We start from the raw sequence: 20,000 nt of genomic DNA, 5'->3' as shown, positions 1-20,000 counted from the left end.
GTGATGATAGGAATTATTGCAGTTTTTTTTTTCTTCTATAAATCTGTCTCTGTGTCACCCTTTTTTTTTTTTTCTTTTTTTTTTAAATCGGTGATAATCGCAATGATACTGCTACTGGTAATAATTTGTTTGCTTTTTTTTTCAGAATTTTTCATGGTTGGAAAATGACAGTCACGTTGCTTAATCTGTTGGCAAAATTTGCTCCAGTTTATGAATGAAGGAATATGTAGTTAACATATTGCGTTCAGAAATCTTCACACTGACAAGTGTGATCATATGGAACATTTGCAAAGTGCGTGACAGTTTGACTTCTGACCAGGACAGAAACGTGTGTGTGTGAAATGAGGTGGTAAGTGGGCGAATGAAAGAGGCAGGGAGTGAGGGGAAAGTGTACAAGAAGAATCATTTATCTTCAAGCATGCCTGTAAATGTTATCGACCTCTTCATTGATTCCTGACAAACTGAAACTGGGTGCATACACCCTGAGGACCTAGTCCAGTGCACAGTCCAGTGAGACAGGGTATTGGGGGTGGGGGTGGGGGAGGGGGGGGGCTGGGAGAAGAACAAGGTGGGCCTGATTCAGTGCTAAATGGAGGGAAAATGTTGAGGATGCATACAGTCACTTGAACATCGCCCTCACAATGTTATGTGATATATATATATATATATATATATATAAATGATGAAACACTGCATGAGACATGACTTTGGATTGCCTATCAGCCAGTCAGTTTCTGCTTGTCCCAGTAACAGGGAACCCTCATTTCACACTCCACCCCCTTCAGAGCCAACATTCTGCTGCTTTTTTTTGCAAACATAAAGATGAAAGATATCTTTCTAGTCACAGTGCTGTATGATTGGTGCAACAGTCAAATGGTTTAGAGTGTTGGACTTTCAATCTGAGGGTTCTGGGTTTGATCCTGGTTTCGATGCCAGGTGGGTTAAGGGTGGAGATCTTTCTCCCAGGTCAGTATATGTACAGACCTGCTAATGCCTTTAATTCCTTTCATGAGTATATACATGCAGAAGATAAACTTTGCACATCACAGATCCCATAAACCATGTCAGTGTTTGAGGAGATACAGAATCAAAAATATATCCAACATGCACACAGAATACGGTTGCCTGATCAGAGGGGTAAACATGGTCTTACACTTGATAAAAACCCACTTGAAGATGAAGACAGTTGATGGTGGGAGTTCCAGCTTATGAATGCAATTTTTAAGGTGAAAAAAAAAATCTGTGTTCTACTGGTAATTCTGTTTAGTCTGTATCTTGGGTGTAACTGCAGGTCACAGAATGTTACGACTTTACCCAAGTAAGTTGCTGATAGATCTACAATTGTAACTGATCCTTTGAAAAATCCACATTGTATCAGTTATGTACTCTCTCTCTCTCTCTCTCTCTCTCTCTGTGTGTGTGTGTGTGTGTGTTGAGAATACAAACTGCATGCTGAATATTTTAAGCTGTCCTGGAAACAAGCTCAGGTATCTGTATAGTGACAGACATGGAGCTGCTTGACCCTTCTCCTGTATTGCTCTGCTTTTGATTTATATTGTTCATTGGAATCCATGACACATGTGCTTTATTGCTTTGCTTCACAGACACACAGACACACGCAGAGTCACACACACAAACACACACACACACACACATACGCTGCACTGTAATCTAACACACACACACACACACACACACACACACACACACCATCACACCCCACAATACGCCACACACACACAGAGAAACAGACCACTTAAAGCATCCATACCCATATGGGAATGCACACATATTAAACCTTCATCTGAATCTGATTAGTGAAAAGGAATGGAAATGTCAGTTTGTGACAACTAATCCCTCAGCATATAATATTTAGGATCCATACCAGATCTTCAAATTTTTACCAGTAGATTAATGCTTGACAGTTACAATGTAGACTCAACTTTTCAAAGTCTACCCCCAACCCTCCCCACCACACCCCCTCCCCTCTCCACACACGTTTCATCATCCCTCTTGAGGAAAGCAACCATCACTGAATTGATGTTTACTGCTGAACTTCTTGCTGTTTTATGGTGGGTGTGTTATTGGTTTGTTTTTGTTTAAATGTTTTGGCTCTGTTTGTGTGTTCTGTCACTGTGTCATTGTTTACTGCTGAACCTTTTTCAAGATTGTGTGTTTCATCATTGTCATTAATAGCTGGTGAAATTGTTGCTGTAAAAAAATGCTTTCTATTTTTTCAATTTTTAATATAAAACCAACAATCAACCATTTTTAGAGTTGTTCTTTTTGATTCAGTACAAGTGTTGCAGCTTGAATGCCCTAAAATCCTTTATGTGGATACAAGGACTGATGTTATTGAAATACACCATCAGATTCATTGTAATATGAAACCATTGTGCATGTGTGCATGCATCAAGATTATGTTAGGTTCTTCACACTGGTCTGTATGGTATTACATAGCTGACAAATCACCCGCAAACCCAAATTATGTCCGGAAGTCATAGGAATCATCAATAGTCAGTACTGATGTGTAGTCAAAGAAAAAAGGCAGTTCACTTAGAGTCATTTTGTAGGGCCCTTTATGTTAGGATGGCGTTAGATAATGTATACATATATCGACGTAATATGTTGATCCTCTTCATACCCTGTGGCACATGATAAAGGCTGCCTTCAGAGATGTCTACTACTGCCTGTCTTGCTGACTTACCTAGCTTTACATGTGTACTGCTGTTCTCTTTTTAGTTCTTTTTCGGTTTACCTCATGAAAGGACAGCATTTCATATTTTGTGATGCTTTGTTGTTTTGGTTTTTGATTTTTTTGACTGGCCAGCAGCACTGCTTTTTTTTTCTCTTCACTGTTGTAAACAAGGCACATTGAATTATATATTTTATACAGGTTCCAAAAAGATGCTGAGCTGGCGATTATTTCTAAGACTTCTGCTCATTCGAGGGAAATTTTGTGAAATAACTTCATCTGGAATCATTGAATCTCTTGTACATAGTGCAGTTTCCTGACGTCATCATAGTTCATGAATGTTTGGTTTCCTTTTGAATGTGATTTAGATGATTTGTTAATTTAATGAAATTGTTATTCTATGTTTGCGTTGCTCCATTTGTCTATCTCACACACACACACACACACACACACACACACATATTCTCTCTCTCTCTCTCTCGCTTTCTGTCTACTCTCTTTTTTTTATAGTTTTTTTAAAAATTGTTTTCCTTAAAACATAAAGTACGTTCAGAAAATTTTGTGAATGATTTTACATGTCACCAGACACACCAGGTGATCACCAGAAGTGTTTAAAGGCATTTTAACAGTGAACTTAGTATTGCATTTCGTGGATTGCATTTCATATTTATCCCCAATATTTTTGTCACCTGATCTTAATTGTGTTCTTGAGAAAAAATAACACATAAAAAATTAGTTTTGACTCATTTACCCATAGTACAGTTTCCTGACTTCATCATTCTTCATGAATGTTTGGGTTGTTGTTTTTTTTAATGTGATTTGATGATTTGTTAATATCTTGAAATTGTTATTCTGTTTCTGTGTTGCTCCATTGGTCACACACACACACACACACACACACACACACACACCTCTTCTTTTTTATATTCTGTTTTCCTTTAAAGTAAAATATGTATAGAAAATTTTGTGAATGATCTCTGTCACCAGACACTCCGTGTTATAAGAAGTGGCTAAAAGGCATTTTACCAGTGACCTTAGTATTGCATTACATGGATTGCATTTCAATCCCAGAAATTTTTGCCACCTGATCCCAGTTGTGTTATTACGGGGAAAAAATTAAAAAATTAGTTTTGACTCGTTTACCATGGACAGTCATATATGTATATTTTCTCACACACAGATACTCATCCAGAGTTAATTCTTACCTTACAGTTGCAGCTGTTTTGCTTTTTGTTTAAACTAACTTTTGAATACTATGAGAAGTTGCTGGTTTGTTCTGTTGTTGGTAGTGTACCACTCATACCTATTAACTTTGGTAGGCAGTTAATGAGTTATCATAGTTTGACAGCACCTCAAACTATCTTGGGTCCAAAAAGTGAGTTTTAAGTGACCAAAACCTTCAGTTCACTGATAAACATGAAGATGCTCTGGAACAAAATCATTAACCATTGTGAAATATAAACGTACTGAGCTGGAGTTGTCAATGAAAGAGAGAGAATGGACAATGTTCACATTTATCACTAGGTGCTACAAAAATTTACATTTTCATTGGTCAATAATCTAACCGCAGAATAAAGAGAACTTGTGTATTATGTTGCTAGATTACATTCACCACTTGGTGCTAGAAAATTGACACTCTCATTGATCAATAATCTAATTGTGGAAAAGAAAAAAACACAGAACTTGTGTGTTACGTTGCAAGATTTTTTACTTCAGCTTTGTCAGCTTCCATTGCTATGTACTTGGATGTGTCATATTCATTTACCAGAAGATTATAGTTTTTTCAGTGTAGCATATGTAATTTTTGTGTATTCAGTGTACACAAACCATATGAATAAGTGAATGATATGAAAACTGTGGAGGTGTTAAGTGGTAAACATTTGTACAGGTATTATAATCATAATTTTTTTTATGTTATTGGCAAGGCAACAACATTTCATTTGGAATTAAATTTTCTTAGCATATGCCAAAATTTTTGCTCATTAACTGACAATACACACTGTCAATGATGAGAGAAAACACAAAGAAAGAAAAAAATGACAAGATTGCTGTGGAATTTATGAAATTAAGGACTTGTCATATCATTGGGAAAAAAAAAGAGTTTTTTTTTGTTTTGTTTTTTTAATATCACAGCAATATTCATTTTCATTGCTTATTCGGACATTGTACCCTTGATGTCATACTGTTGAAAATACTGATGTAAGATGTTTGAAATTAAGGAATAATCAAGTCTTAAGACCACCCATGGAATACCGGGGTCTTTCAGTATAAATAGCATCCCTGCCTTTTTGAAATTGTATGCTTGAAATTTCCTCTTTTCTATTGCTCTCTTTATTTCTTCCTTTTTTTCTTTTTTTTTCTTCCTTCGCTATTGTCTCCTGTTTCTGCCTTGACAGTCCTCCCCCTTTCTTTTTTTGAGCAAGCCTGGACACTTTTGTTCTCTTTTCAGCAGTCTATGATGTACCGGTACTATCTGTGCTGTTTTGCAGTGGTATTTGCCTATATGGCCTTTTTATGTTGTTTTTTTTTTTGTTTTTTTTTCTTTTTTTTATGATTTTTTTTCTGGGGATGATAAATTAAGCGAAAGACCTGACATCCTCAGCACTGCCGTAAGGAACTCAATGGTTAAGATAATGTGTAATGAACTGTGTTTTGTCGGTTTATTTTAATGATGTTTAAAAAAAAATTATATATGTGATAGTTTTGTGTTTAACATGGTTGGACATTTGTGCAGTTGGGCAGTCATGGTATGGCTTTGTGTGGTCAGCTGGACGATTAGCAACAACAATAATAATAATAAATTCTTAACATTTAAAAAGAATTACCAATATAAAAACCAAATGCATTTTGATTGCTTTTCAGGATATTGTATCTTGAAAAATGCCATAACAAAATATATATTTATTAAAAGCATTTTGAAACTGATATCTATCTATCTATATATTTGTGTACCCTCGTGATCAGACATTACCAGAATAAACTAACAGGTAATGAAGTAAACAAACTAATCAATATATAAATACTGAGACATTCTTGAATGATTTTGAAGATATATGAACAGTATGTATGGAAATATTTGCAAAGAGATCACAAAGGAAGACTAAACAATACACATTAGACTGACTTTGTGAAAGTGCAGCTGAGCATGTATTATTAATTTGCTGGCATGTTAGTCTGTTAAGTACTGTTTTATAATAACTAATACCTGGCAAGGAGGGTACTATGGTATTTTCTGCTTTGCCAAATATTAAAGAAGAAAAGAAAACATGTTGCTGAAGTACCAATACATTATTTGAGAGGCAGCTCCCTAATCTTAGAAGGCTGCTTGCATGTTAAATTGTTGTTCCTTACAGTTTTCTGCATGCGTGCGCATACACACACACACACACATGTAAAAGAAAACCATCTGTTAATGGTGAAAGGGAACTTTAATCATAATTTAAGTGAACTACTGTTGTTGGCAGATCATGATACTAGCCCCATGATTAAATGCTTGTATTCAAATTTGAAATGTTCACCTGGCACCACCAGCTGAAATGAAATTCAGTGCCACTTGTGTCTGTTAAAACAAATTGCACTTGTCAGTATATTAATTATCACTGTACATTAAGCTGCAGTTGTCATTTCTTTTTAATCAACAGTGCCAGTAAAATAATTGAAATTTTAGCATCAGTTCATGATGCAAAGTGCTCATAATCAGTGAAACTGACATGTCGATCATGTCTCACAAATGTAAATAATGAGTCACTTTATGAAACAGCATGGAATACAATTTGTTTTCTTCAAGTTACAAACAACTGTTTTTTTGTAAAAGGTCCTTGATTAAACAGCACTGCTGTCTCCTGTTTAGTAGAAGATTTGATGTGTAGACTTGTTTCCTTTTTGAATACTTGAGAGTAAAATAACTGCTGCAGACAGAACCATCCCATCAAGAGGTAACATGACAAATGATAACAGACACCAAGACAGAAATAGGTTCAAAATTTTAAAATGCCTACACAATTAGAAATGCAGTCAATTTATGACACAAAAATTAGAAAATAAGATACCCATTATTTTCTACTGATAAATATTTGGAACAAGACATAAATACTTTTGTTCAGTGTGCTATACATGTACTTCCATTCATAATTATCACAGGTTTGCTTTCAGCATCACACACACACAATTCATTAAACTGAAAAAGAAATAACTGGAAGGAGATACACAATGGAGCACAATTACAACTGTGATAAACAATTCAGTTAAGTATGGTGGAGTCCAGCAAACCTGAAAATCTGGTTCATGTGAGTAATGTTTGTATTCCCAATCAACAGTATTCTATTTCAGTTTATTACAACTGATGATTATTAACTATATATTACTGCCAACACCCTGACATCCCCCATTTATCACACTTGCAAGGCTCAGACTACAGTCATGAATTCACTGAATCTATCAGTTAAATGGAATTAAATGGGGTGACCTAAAAAAGAAAGCCTTGCTGATCTTGACACCCATTATCATGGTCCCTAAGATTTGTGTTGACTGTATTTTCTTTCATGTAACTACTAGTGAACATGGACATATTTCTCTTGTCCCTGAATCCATGTTTAATCAACTTCACTGCAATTCAATGAAGTTAAAAAAAAAATTAAAAAAAGAACAACAAAAACATTATCTAATAGGGTGAAAATCAGAACATGAACAGTCATCTGAAACAATCTAAACACATGAAAACAATCATTGTGAAATAGATAAAAAGCTGAAAACAAAAACAGTCTAAAACCATGTAAAATAAATGGAATTTAATTGTTTTCTTTAATGTACACACTGTAAATGCACAAGAACAGGCAGTATAAGATAACATACATGTGTATATATATATCAATACTTTATTTGTTGCGTCTGTACATCTCATATGAAACTCTCATTTTGATTTGGGTAGTCGTAAGAGAAATCCGTGTCTTTGGGGAATTGATCGCTGATACAGAAACATTTGTACATGAAAGGAACAGAAATCAAAAATGAGTTCAGTGAGATCTTGTCAAATGTGATGCATAATATTTCATCTTTGGTAACATTTTGTGAGAGATTTGGTGTGATGCTTTTTTCTTCTTTTTTTTTAACCATGTAAGCTGTGTGTGATGTTTTTTTTTAAACCATGTGCTTACACCATAAAAAGAAAAAAATCTGTATGTTCTCTTATATATATATATATATATTCTGTCTTTCGTTACCATAAGAGTGTTTCAAACATTTGATTTTTTGTGTGAGAAAAGAAATGAATTTCATTTTAATTGATGGTGTCAATGAAAAAAAGTGAAGTAAAAATGGGTTTAATTCAGTGTTGATGAAAAATTATACAAATGGGATATTCTTTGGGAGAGTTGAAAGAAACTAATGTATTTATTTTACAGTATCTGTCACCAAAAAAAAAACTGAATAGAAATGGATTTATTTTACAACGTCTGTGTTAAAAAAAAAAAAACCACACCAGTGGGCCATTCTTAGCTGTCTGTATATTGTTCTTTATTGAAGTAGGTTCAGATAATGCTGTGATGCATTGAATAACAAGTTTGAACAGGCCAGACAAGATCACAGTCAAGTGCCTTTGTTTCATGCCCTTTCTTAGGAGGTGAAGGGTGTACAAGATTCATCGAGTCTATTGCTTTGTCTGTCCCTGAAAGTGATTGATGCATGCTCCTAGCTCATACCGAACAGAACTCAGATTTGGTGCACCAATTGTTTGTGATATCTGGCAAAACTGAGAACGGCCAGTTAAGGAATATACATTATGGTGATTACTAAGTAGTGGTTAGTGGGGCTAACCAAGGCCTTCTTTGTCAGTTTACTTGTAGCACTTAAGGTTGATTTGTTAGTGGGAGAGCATCTAAAACATTCCAAAGCCAGGTAGATAGTTGGTTTTGTCCCACACTAATTTGTGTGTGCATGGTGTGATGGGAGAGGCATTGGGGGATGCTTGTGTTTTATGACTATGAGAAGGTCATGTCAATGTTTGTTTTCACGATATCATATCTAAACAGAACTTTCTTCAGGATTTACTGTCTTACATCATACACATGTTTAGTTTTTTTTTAGTTGCTTTTCTTATGCGGCATCAGGTTCAAGGATGTACCAGGAAAGATTCCTTTGCAGGGTGTGTAGACCTTTTGTCCCCTGCTCAATGTCTTGCTCAATCCTTGCAAGTTCAAACATGCTGTCAGTTCAGAGATCTTACACACGTGTAAGCACCACCATGATCTTCACTTTGAAGTCTAACCAGTTTGCTTTCTTAAAGCTTTGGTTTTTCATTGGTGTTGACAATGGATTGCCAGGACATTCCATGCCCAACATTCTTAAACCATGCTTCACATGAGCAGTCAAGGAAGACTGATCTACCATCAATAACTAATCCAAGTTTCATGCCCATTGGCTTTGTTGTTTCACTGAGGACAATTGTGGACAGGGCTGTCAGATGCTGTTAACTCCCATCTATACAGTGACACTTATACCACAATGTGGGTAGGGCCTTGTTTGATTCATTAATCATCAACATGTTTGTTACATGCCTGGTTGAGCAATGCTATTAAGGATAAAAGCTTGAGACAAAGGAAACTATATTCGTTAAAGGCGTCCTTTTGAAATTGTCATATTCTTTTGTGAAGGACTGTGACTCTGAAATTAGGAGGCAAGGTTGCACTGGCTCTCAGTGCTGCAGCCTAGGGGGTTAGTTGGCCTTCAGAATCATCCCAAAGTCTACTGTCCCAAATCCCTCTTGGCTGAGAGAGTGGGGATGTAACTTTGGCAAGACACTCTCCACTAAAATCAAATTCTTGCCCAGATAGTCAGAACAACAGTTGCCTCCCCTGCTATTCTGGTGGACATGACTGACAATCATACATACATTCCATTCACATAACCCTGATGAGATAGCGATTTCCACATGTCAAATCCTGAACAGGTGTAACTGCTGAATTAATGGTGGGCTATGCTTTTAGCTGTGAGTGTTAAATGAAAACCAGGTTATATGATTAACTATTTTGCTGCTTAGTTATCCAAACCTACAGGCTTTACTGTTTACAGGTACAATACATAAAAAGATATACTTTCTTTTGCTCTTTACCATATATTGTATGTTGTTTTTTTTCAATCACATCCTTAATTCACTTGAAATGTAAAACAACCTTGATCATGAGTGACAGTTCACCTAATGAAATGATGTGGCTGGTATTGCTCAATTTTTATTAAACAGCTGTGACGTGAGACCTGTTTTTGTCAAAGTCTCTGATGTGCGGCATGAATTTGTATGTTCACATTCATTCTTACTTGAGGATTCAACACAAATCAAACATGGTACACATCACTGAATATACACACACATGGCACAACAAATTACATGAAGGAGCACTTGTCATGTCAAAATCAATTTAAGGCATCCGACATAAGTGATCCATAAATCTAAACATGACACACCATTTTGTGTGATTGTTCTGGATGTTTCAGCCATTTGTTTTCAATATCTGATATAGTAATACAGTGCATTGATTACATCAGAAAACTGATAAACTACATTGTACTTTAGCTGCAAAGAGCTATTTCTTTCAGCACAAAACAAAAATTCTAACATTTCTGATACTATTCAATTTCACCGTAAATTTGATAAGAAAATCAACACTGGTTCAGATTTACATATTTCTTTTTTCTGCAGTTTTAGACTCGCTTTTCTTTGAAAACAAAATTCTTTTATTTCCTTCCCAAGATGACAAAACGATCAAATAAGGTAACATCACTACATTTCCAATGAGGCACTGAAATATCCAGTTGTGATGACACTGGACGCTGCAGTATGTAAGATCAGTTGAAGCACCTGCAGGAGCAGCAGCAGTAGCAACCAAAACAATTCAAACAGTAACAGACTGTTCGTCCCTCTTGCCTGTAGGAATATCGGGCACTGGGGTGGACTCACTAAGCCCTGAGGACAGGGCAGCAAACTGCTGACTACGCACCAAGGACAGGTTGATCTTCTTCTGCACCAGCTCTGCCCGCAGTGACCTCAGCTCCATCTCTGCCTGGTTGCGTAGCTGTAAGCAGGGAGAAGGTTGGGGGTTGGAGAGCAGTCAGTACCCTTGCAAGGCCTGCCCCCGCATGTGGATTTTCTTCTGGACGGCCTCTGCCCTCACTGCTCGCAGCTCTGTCTCGGCCTGGGTGCGTAACTGCAAGTACACTAGGGGGTTCAGGGTGGGAAGGTCGAGGGGATGGGATTCTTAACATCAAGCTGAGGAAGAGGAGGAGCTGCGAGTGCACTGACCAAAATCAGGATACTGGTCAGGCCTTCTGAAGAGGACCAGCTAAACTGAAGAGGGTGAGAAGAGTTCTGTTCACTCTTTCTTTCTTGCTCTAGACCCAGTTCATGTGGCATGTTTATGAGAGTCAGTTACAAGAAGAAAAAGGATGCAAAAGTTTCCTCTACGATTTCTCTATAATCCCTTCACTTATCTGCTCTTTCTCACCAAATTCAGCTGTCCCACTCACAGTATAGAGTGCTGAAGACTGACAAAAAATGAAAGTGAGAAGTGAAGATGAAAGGTCCAGCCTTTCAGAGGTAACTTTGATCATTCTTAAAACATCAAAGTGAACAATATGCTGACCATGACATACAGAAGAAAAAAAACATCTTTGGAGACTTTCTGACCCTCTTGTCAATGGTACTGGAGAAAATGCTTCTCTGTCCTGTTCAGGTCTTGTTCTTTCACAAGGAAAAAAAATCACGGAAAAAGTACAACAAAATAAATAAATGAAATCTACAAAAGCAAACTTCTGAAAAAGACTGGTTGATGATTATTTCAAAGTTCTACTTTTTTTGTTCCAAAGGGATTCACTACTAATCACTTCTAAACAGAGAAAAGAAAACAAAGGGAAAACAACTAAAATTATTAGTATGTTAGTCTGCATGTTTACCAGTAAGTGTTCAGATATGCATGGGTAACCTTCTGGTATCCCTCAGTTAAAAACACATTCTGCCAGCCATCCAGTTAAAAAAACAACAACAACATACAGTAAAAAGTGCACCAACATGTACAACTGGTGTCTGAAGATGTACATTGATACATCAATTTACAATCACACCAGTGCATTTTCGGGAATGGTATTTGTTACTGGATTTAATGAACATGTGTTAATTCTGTATCAAAGAGGAAAATATATCTGGAACATAATGTTGGTAGTAGCATCCAGTTCTTATATCCGGATAATAAGTGTCTGAAACCATGCTGAAGAAAAGAAAGAAACGGAGAGAGACAGGCATGCCATGCTGAGCATAATTTTTTGTGATTTCAAGTCAGACAGTTGAAACACAGCTGAAGTTTTGGAACTTCAGTGGAAAATGCCTGGTTCTTGTCAGGATACAGAGGCTGTTTGATATGTAGAAGCAAGCACCATTAACAGTGAAAGGTTCCCAAAAGGATTCGGTACAGCCTTGATGATATGATATAATGATTCAGTTTTGTACTGCCTGCCAATGGATTTTGTATGCAGAGAAAGACAAACTGCACCAGAAAAACCTCCAACATGCAAAAGGAAAGCAGGAGAAGAAGGAATATATGCAAGCAGAATTCATAAATAGGTGCAATCAAATAATCAGTAAACTATGTCAGAAATGGATTGTTTGCCAATTAAAAAAAGAAAAGAAAAAAGAGAGAACTGTCTTATATAAAACAGGCTTACTGTTTCATAACTGTAAAGAACTGAATCAGACTTTTCAGTTCATATTATCTATTGCCCAGACAATGGTACAATCCCTCTCAATGATCAGGTAAGTTCTGAAAGGTCACTAATCAAAGTGTTCCAGAACATCAGAACTAAGAAGAAATGAAAGGCCACTCAAGAGCTGAAGTAATTTGAAGCACAGGAGAAAGTAGTAAACTACAGGTAAGAAAAGTAGAAAGAAGAAAAATGAGTTAGGACAGATTTTTTTTCTCCAAGAGGCCAAAACTACAGATGAACCAAACAATGATAATAAAGAATAATGGGGAACTATGATTAAAATGAACTGGAAGACATTTAAACTTGTCAGTGGTAACAGCAGACACAGGGAACCAGAAGAAAAAGAGAGAGAAAAAAAAAAGATTACCAAGGAAGTTACAAGTAACTGTCTGATAATTCATGTTCCATGTCTTCCCCAATGACACAGACAGGGCAAAATGCTGAACTCTCTGTTCTAATAGCAAATGATTGATTTTGGAACCAATAATTACCAGACCAAAAAAACAAAAAAAGAGTAAAAGCTACAATAATGGACTGTATGTCAAAACTGGTGGGTGAGTTATGAAAAAAACATGGAACGGATGGAGGGAGGAGGGCAGAATGGGAGGAAAGGAGAAGGAAGGTGAGAGAGAGAAGAATGGACGAGGACGCTGTTAGTCATCAGGGGGTCAGGATGGAAGTGGAAGGTTTCCAAATCGCCAAGACAGAGCTCCGCAGCTGGAGGGCTTTCAGAGGCATTCCAGAAGAAAAGAAACCACAACAGCAATGTCTTCTCTGAGCAACAACTCCATGTAATACATATATGTATATACATGTACTTATGTATGTATTATTTTTTTCTGTAACCATATGAAAAAAAAAAACCTCTTGTATATTTTAAGCAAAAGTTTATGTGAGTTTCAAAGTGTTGCTCAAAGCAGACTGTACTGAGTTCAATACTTTGAAGATAAACTTTACTCAAATGTAAACTCAGTATGCATGATATACATCAATAGGAAAAACATTTTTAAAAATAGGTTCTCAGAGTGTCGCTAATGTAATGTATTACTAAATGTCATCACAGTCAAATAACTCTAGTAAAATGGCATTGCAGTCAAAGAACTCTCTGTTGGGTGAAGTAATACACTGATTAAAACAAGCAAAAGGAGAAATTACAGACTAGGTTGATGCATGCAAACAGGTTTTACATGATGCCTGAACTTTCTGTCATCCTTTATTTTTGCATAAAATAAAGACATTTTTGTGACCATTTTTTCTTCTCCTGGTATTGAAAGTTTGCAACTTCTACTGCTGATAAAAATGTATCAGGTTATTTTCCTTTCTGAAGAAGTCTGTACATTAGTTAATACTACAGTTAACAAATCGAAACTGGAAATAAGGATGCAAAGAAACAGTTAAAGTACATCCAAACAGGACACACACTACAGACTACAGACATACAAATGTTAAAATGTTAAACAGGTGGAATGAAGAAACCAGTAATATGAAACAATCCAAAAACTTTGCTATGCACAGAAAATAACCAACTTCCTCATGACAGGAAAGAAAGTGAAAGTGATTTTTGCTTTTTTTTTTTTTTTTTTGCTTTTTTTTTCATCAAGAGGTATATGTGACAGAACTGCAAACAGTGACTTTTGATATTCTTTGATCTTTGTGATTCTTTCACTTTAACTAAATGGATGGTCCCTTAACATGAAGCAGAGAATTACACACTGGGAAAATATCACACCTCATTTTATCAACCACCACTTGAACTACATTTTCAACTTCACGAAAATATATCTAATTTTATATTATCTCCTTACACTTTACAGGATGTCTATACATACTCCAGCCCTTACTTCATCAGACGAAGAATGCTGCAGAATACAAAATGCACAGGTATATTCATTTTTACTGAAAGCATATACAGGTTATTATATGAATTTGTAAAAATCCAAGCAGATGGTTTGACACCACACAATACAGTGACACTGAACAAGGAACTGGTCAAGCCACTAAAAAAAAATTAAATTGATGCTCAGTACCTAGGCGAGGGGTGCATTAGGTTCTGGCTTGAGTGCAATAGGGGTGGTGGCAAGCCCATCTCGTGGAGAGCGTCGTTGCACGCTAACTAACACATTAATCTGAGTGACAAACAAAAGGACAGGTAAGCAATGATTCAACCATACCAAAAAAGCTCACATGTGTGAAAGATCAAAACTGTTCTGCCATTTGAAAATATGAATGGTAAGACCTGCATGCTCAGCATAACTGACAAAGTGGGAAAGTGCAGTGTTAGTGTCAAACTGTTTCTTAGGAGTGAATTTTAGGTGCAAAAAGACAAATGAAAACCATCAACCAAGTAGCATGTATAGTAATATATAACTTTGCAATGTATCTGTCTTTACTAAAATAGCACACAGAACAAGCACCAAATGTATGTAATGAACATGTTCTTTCACTTTCTCTCTCTCTCTCTCTCTCTCTCTCTCTCTCTCTCTCTCTCCCTCTCACACACACACACACACACACACACACACACACACACACACACACACACACACACACATGCAAACACACACAAAAAACTACCATTAGAGGAGAAAATTGGAAGACTTTTTAAAGTCACACCAGATCATAACATAATCAAAAGATATCAAATCAAAACAATAATCCATTTGCTTCATCAGTCCTTTCTCTCTTTTCTTAAATACATTTAAACCCACCCACCAAACAATGGGTATGAGCAAAAGTCATGTATATCTGATATAAACTTGTGACGATTAACCATAGATAATAATAATAACAGCAATACTACAACAACTACCACTACTACAACAAATAATAAGAGTACCAACAACAATTTCCAACCTCACTTTTTATATTTTGGATATAGAAAAGGCATACAAACTGTAGAATCTAATAATTATTCCTGCTGTAAAGGACAGGCAAAGTAAGAATTCATACAGCAGTGAAGCAGAGCCAGAATGACAACAGATTTCAAGAACAAAAACTGCAATGAAGTGGCAGAGAAGCATTTTCCAAAAAGCATACACCCTCCCCTCCAAAAGAAAAAAGAAAAAAAAAGAGATTGTGGAAGACTGCAGCATATTATGAATGATGGTAATCATAAAGCATAAGTGAGATACACATTGTCCGTTCTTCTCCATCATGCACAAGGATGTGAGAAGTTCTGAAAGGAAAGGTATTGCAACACAACTGTAAAGCATAATTGTGACATTAAAAACTTCCAGTACCACTGAGAAGATCATTTTGAAACATAACATCTATCTTGATTGTTCTTTTCCACATCAGACTCGAGCACATGCAGTTAGACATATTTTCTGAGCACACCAACCACTTAATTTTCCCTTTAAGAAATGCAAAGTTTTCCAGGTTTTATCATATATATATATATATATATATATATATATATATATATATATATATATATATACACACACACACACACATAATGCATATGCATATACATACATACATAGATTTATCTTTTTGTAATATTCATATCTTAAATATCTGATACATTGTTTTCATCTTCCCACCTCAAGCCACACATTCATATAGCTGAAGGTAACTGCAATCTCATGGAACAGCTATGGCTGAAAATTATAGCTGTAACAACAACTGACATTAAAAAACCTTGCACAATTTTCCACTTTTCTGTCATCTCTCAGAATAGTAACTGCTGACAAAAACAGCTGATACAACAACTGACACTGAAAAGCTGGCTCAATTTTCTATTTTCAGCTATCTCTAGGAATATACACGTAGCTTAAAGTGAATGATACAGCAGCTGAAGTTAAAGACTTCGCATAGTTTTACATTTTTCGTTTTTCGAAAGTTACTACACATCAATGCTGCTGCTGAAGAGCTTAGGTATTCATTCTGGCATAAAATCCTGAACATAAGAGTCAAAAGTTTCACAGCACAGAATATTTTGTGACTGGCTAAACTAGCTGAAAACAACAACAACATGCAATGGAAGTACATAAACAATGGATGCAGCATCAACACATGATCTGGCAGCTTCGTTTTGATTCTAGCTCAAAGCAAAGTGGATGGGGAATGGCTGTGGGGGTCAGAATCATGAAAAGATGACTGGGGATGATGGAGAGGGTGCTGGTCCCTTACTTGCTTTTTTTTTATCTTCTTTCTTTCTTTTTTTGGGGGGGTGGGGTGGGGGGGGGGGGGGCGTACTTCCCTTGACCTTTCAACATTATTTTAGTTTCTCTGTGACTGGTTTCAAGAGCTGACAGGTATTCTGTCCTGAAACTGCCCCTTTGCAGTCAGCTGGGCTATAAGCAAAATGATTTGTTTGATTTGAAGAAAAAACCCACGTAACTTGACCACCCTTTAAAACTGTCTAAACTAAAATTTGTCTCTTTTTTTTTTCTTCCAGTTTTCCTCTGAATCATGTCAATTCATTTGACAGATTTTTTTAAAAGTCTTTCATATATTCTTTTTCATTCCTTGGTTCAAACTGGTTGAAAAGATTCTTGAATGAATTTGGTGGCTGCTGAGAATTACCACAACGCACTCAACAGAAGATTTTACTTGATCCAAAAATAGGAATATCACAACGAAAAAAAAAATCTTTACAGCTTTTGTGTGTATCTGAAGTGCAGCAGTAAAATGTTCACTGCTTGCAAACCATTCTCACTGGATGTTCCAGACAGTCATCCTGTCTTCATAATTTCTCAGCATAGGTCATTTTTAAATTATCATACTCTTTCTGCTGTGTCACAATAACCACAAGCAAATGTCAAGCTTCTAGTGCAAAGCTTATGATGATATTTTCCCATGGAAAGCATCAAAAGTATTGGATCCACAACAAAGCTATGCACACAACATATCAGTATACACTGTTACAGATGGTGTTTGAGCCAGAATCTGTCCTACCTTCATTTCTGCAGTGAGTTTCATCTTGGCATTTTCTATTCTTCTCTTCAGGTCATCAATATCATGCTGTAGTCGGGTGCACTGAATCACGTAGTTGTTCTGGACACACACATATACGTCCAACAGTATCCACAAACACACACACACACACACACAATGTGCACACACTCATATGCATGCACACACACATTCCCATACCCATAAACACATATTTAATTTACACAAACACACACACACACACCCAAACACACAGATTTTTTTTTAAAAGACACAGACACACAGACATGACCAAATACAACATATGAATACAATACAAATATCACACATAGAAGCACACACATATACACATGCACATGCATATATCAAATACAACACAATGTAAAACATGCATATGCAAAACACACACACACACACACACACACACACACACACACACAGAGTTAAAAAAAACCCAACCAAAACCACCAAAATAAAGAAATGTAATATAGATAGCAAACAGAAGTCTGTTGCAACCCTCCTGGACCGGTGACAGGAGAGAAACACACCACCACCACCTTTCCTACACATACACTTTCTACTATCCTGCTAAACAGTTTGTCATACATTCATTTTCTTGTGTAACTTTTTTGTTTTCAATTCTTGATTAAGCTCTCTAGACCTGACCTGCATGTTGGGTTTATGCGTAGGTCAGGCACTGGCATCCCAAACCACTACTTAAACTTTTTTTTTTATAAGTTTTTTCAACTGATGTGGTGGTGTGTATATGGATCATTCCAAACGCTTTGTTGCCTCTTTGAAACTGAAACTGTGAGTGATACTGTGGTCCAGAACATGTCTCGTCGTTCTGCGAGGACAGTTTTCTATTATCATTAAACGCCGCAGAAAGCATTTTTCTGGAGCACAGGCAACTGAACAAAGACAGAGAAGAGTGAGGGAAGGAAAAGGTCTGCTGACTGACTGACTGACTGACTGAGAGTGAGCACTAATCGACGGTACCTTCTGAGATGGTCTGGAGTCGCCCAGTTTGATGTTTTTCTCCTTGGGACCCTCCAGCACTGTCATCAGTTTGCGGTGCAGACCCTCCAGTTCCTCCTTCAGCCGGTTCGTCTGCTCCTCCAGAGGCGGGGTCTTCTTCTTCTCTTCAAAGTAACGCTTCTTCCAGGTATCTCGAGCTGAAAAAAAAAAAAAAAAAAAAAGAGAAAAAGAAGTGGCATGTTTTATTTTTAAGTTACTTTCACTGTTCTTTGTTTATTTTATTTATATTTTTATGTTGTTGTTGTTGTTGTTATTATTGTTTCCTTAATTCTATTTTTCTTAAAATCTTAATCTTTTGCTAGATAGTCATTTGCACACACACACACACACACACTCATCAGTTACAAATGAATAGACACATGAGATTATTGAAAGTTATTTATGTGTATGCTGACACACACCCTGCACATTTTCCCATGAAAGAATACCACCTGCATTCACAAGGTGTAAACACAAGCACACACAACACTGCAGATGCAAGCTTGCACTTACACCCGTGTCTACAAGTACACATGAACACATACATACATACAATTATGTATGTACATATGCATGCACATGCACACTCACACACACACTCTTTCTTTCTGTCTCTCTGTCAGCACGCATAAAGAGCAATATTCAGCCCCTCCACATGCCTTGATTGCGTCTGTTCTGTGTCTTGGTTTGCAGGGCCTTTGCTTTCTTCACCAGTTCTTCTCGCTCTTTCTCCGTCATCTGCCTGGTCTCCCGAGCTTCTTCTATTTCTTGCAGGAGTTTTTGTTCTGCAAAGGAGCATGTGGCATGAAATTACTTGAAAGAAATGATTGTATAAGCTTGCTTCTACCAAACCTTGCATACTTCATTTTACCACACTGCATATTGTATTAACTGCACAACACAAATCATGTAATGAATAACACTAATCTAAAACCACACACTAAATTTTATGATACAGAACACATGCACAGATCGGAACAATAAATAACATTGATTAAAAAATCTACATTTCATTAACCACACAGAATGCATGCACAAAAATCAATAACACTCATCTAAAAATGTACACACTTACTTTAACCACACAGAACTCATGTATACATCAGTTGATAACACTCATCCAAAAATCACCTTTGTGTCACCTTTCATTCCAAGGCCTAGCTATGGATAAGGTGGGGATGTTGCTACGCAAACAACTGTGTAATCTGTTACCATGTTCCCCTGAAAGACAGACTGAGAGGAACAATGCAAGAAAAAGGAGAGGCAGACAGTGAGGTGAGAAAAGGCAACTCTCTTTCTTTCCTGGAGGGAGCTGGGGGTGGGGGTGGGGAAAGGGGGGGGACAGAGAAATGAAGAAAAACAGAAAGAGAGAGGGGTGAGGGGGGTTACGTGTGGAATCTATAGGGGTCAACAGTGTGTGTCATGGGAAGGGGATGTAATGGGAATATATATATATATACAAATTGTATTGCATGACAGTCAGTCCATGACCATCAGAGGAGGCAACCGCCGTCCTAACTATCTGGGCTAGAATTTGATTATTATGGAGAATGTCTCTTCAAATTAGAAGAGGTAATCAATATCAGCAACTTACTGTGTGTGTGTGTGTGTGTGCGTGTGCTTGTGCATGCTTGCGTGCATGCGT

At 36.7% G+C, this 20,000-nt stretch overlaps 1 protein-coding gene across 6 annotated transcripts in view; it reads right to left on the bottom strand.

The window, feature by feature from the left end:
• Positions 1–3,577: 3,577 nt before the first annotated feature.
• The window catches only part of LOC143280051 (spermatogenesis-associated protein 1-like), a 62,710-nt gene continuing 46,287 nt past the window's right edge, over positions 3,578–20,000 (bottom strand). For 3 of the 6 annotated variants that reach the window (XM_076584539.1, XM_076584540.1, XM_076584535.1), the window contains exons 9-12: positions 19,015–19,140; positions 18,338–18,513; positions 17,342–17,440; positions 3,578–10,758 (exon numbers count right to left, since the gene is read on the bottom strand). In XM_076584539.1, coding sequence (XP_076440654.1) covers positions 10,579–10,758; positions 17,342–17,440; positions 18,338–18,513; positions 19,015–19,140 — 581 coding nt within the window. In that variant the 3' untranslated portion in view covers positions 3,578–10,578. Of the gene's footprint in view, positions 10,891–14,466; positions 14,566–17,341; positions 17,441–18,337; positions 18,514–19,014; positions 19,141–20,000 lie in introns of all 6 variants that reach the window. The other 3 variants (XM_076584536.1, XM_076584537.1, XM_076584538.1) reach the window with 3 other exon arrangements.

The sequence above is a fragment of the Babylonia areolata genome, chromosome 3 (assembly GCF_041734735.1).
Source record: "Babylonia areolata isolate BAREFJ2019XMU chromosome 3, ASM4173473v1, whole genome shotgun sequence".
Lineage (NCBI taxonomy): Eukaryota > Metazoa > Mollusca > Gastropoda > Neogastropoda > Buccinidae > Babylonia > Babylonia areolata.
This window is presented reverse-complemented; position numbering and strand designations above follow the sequence as displayed.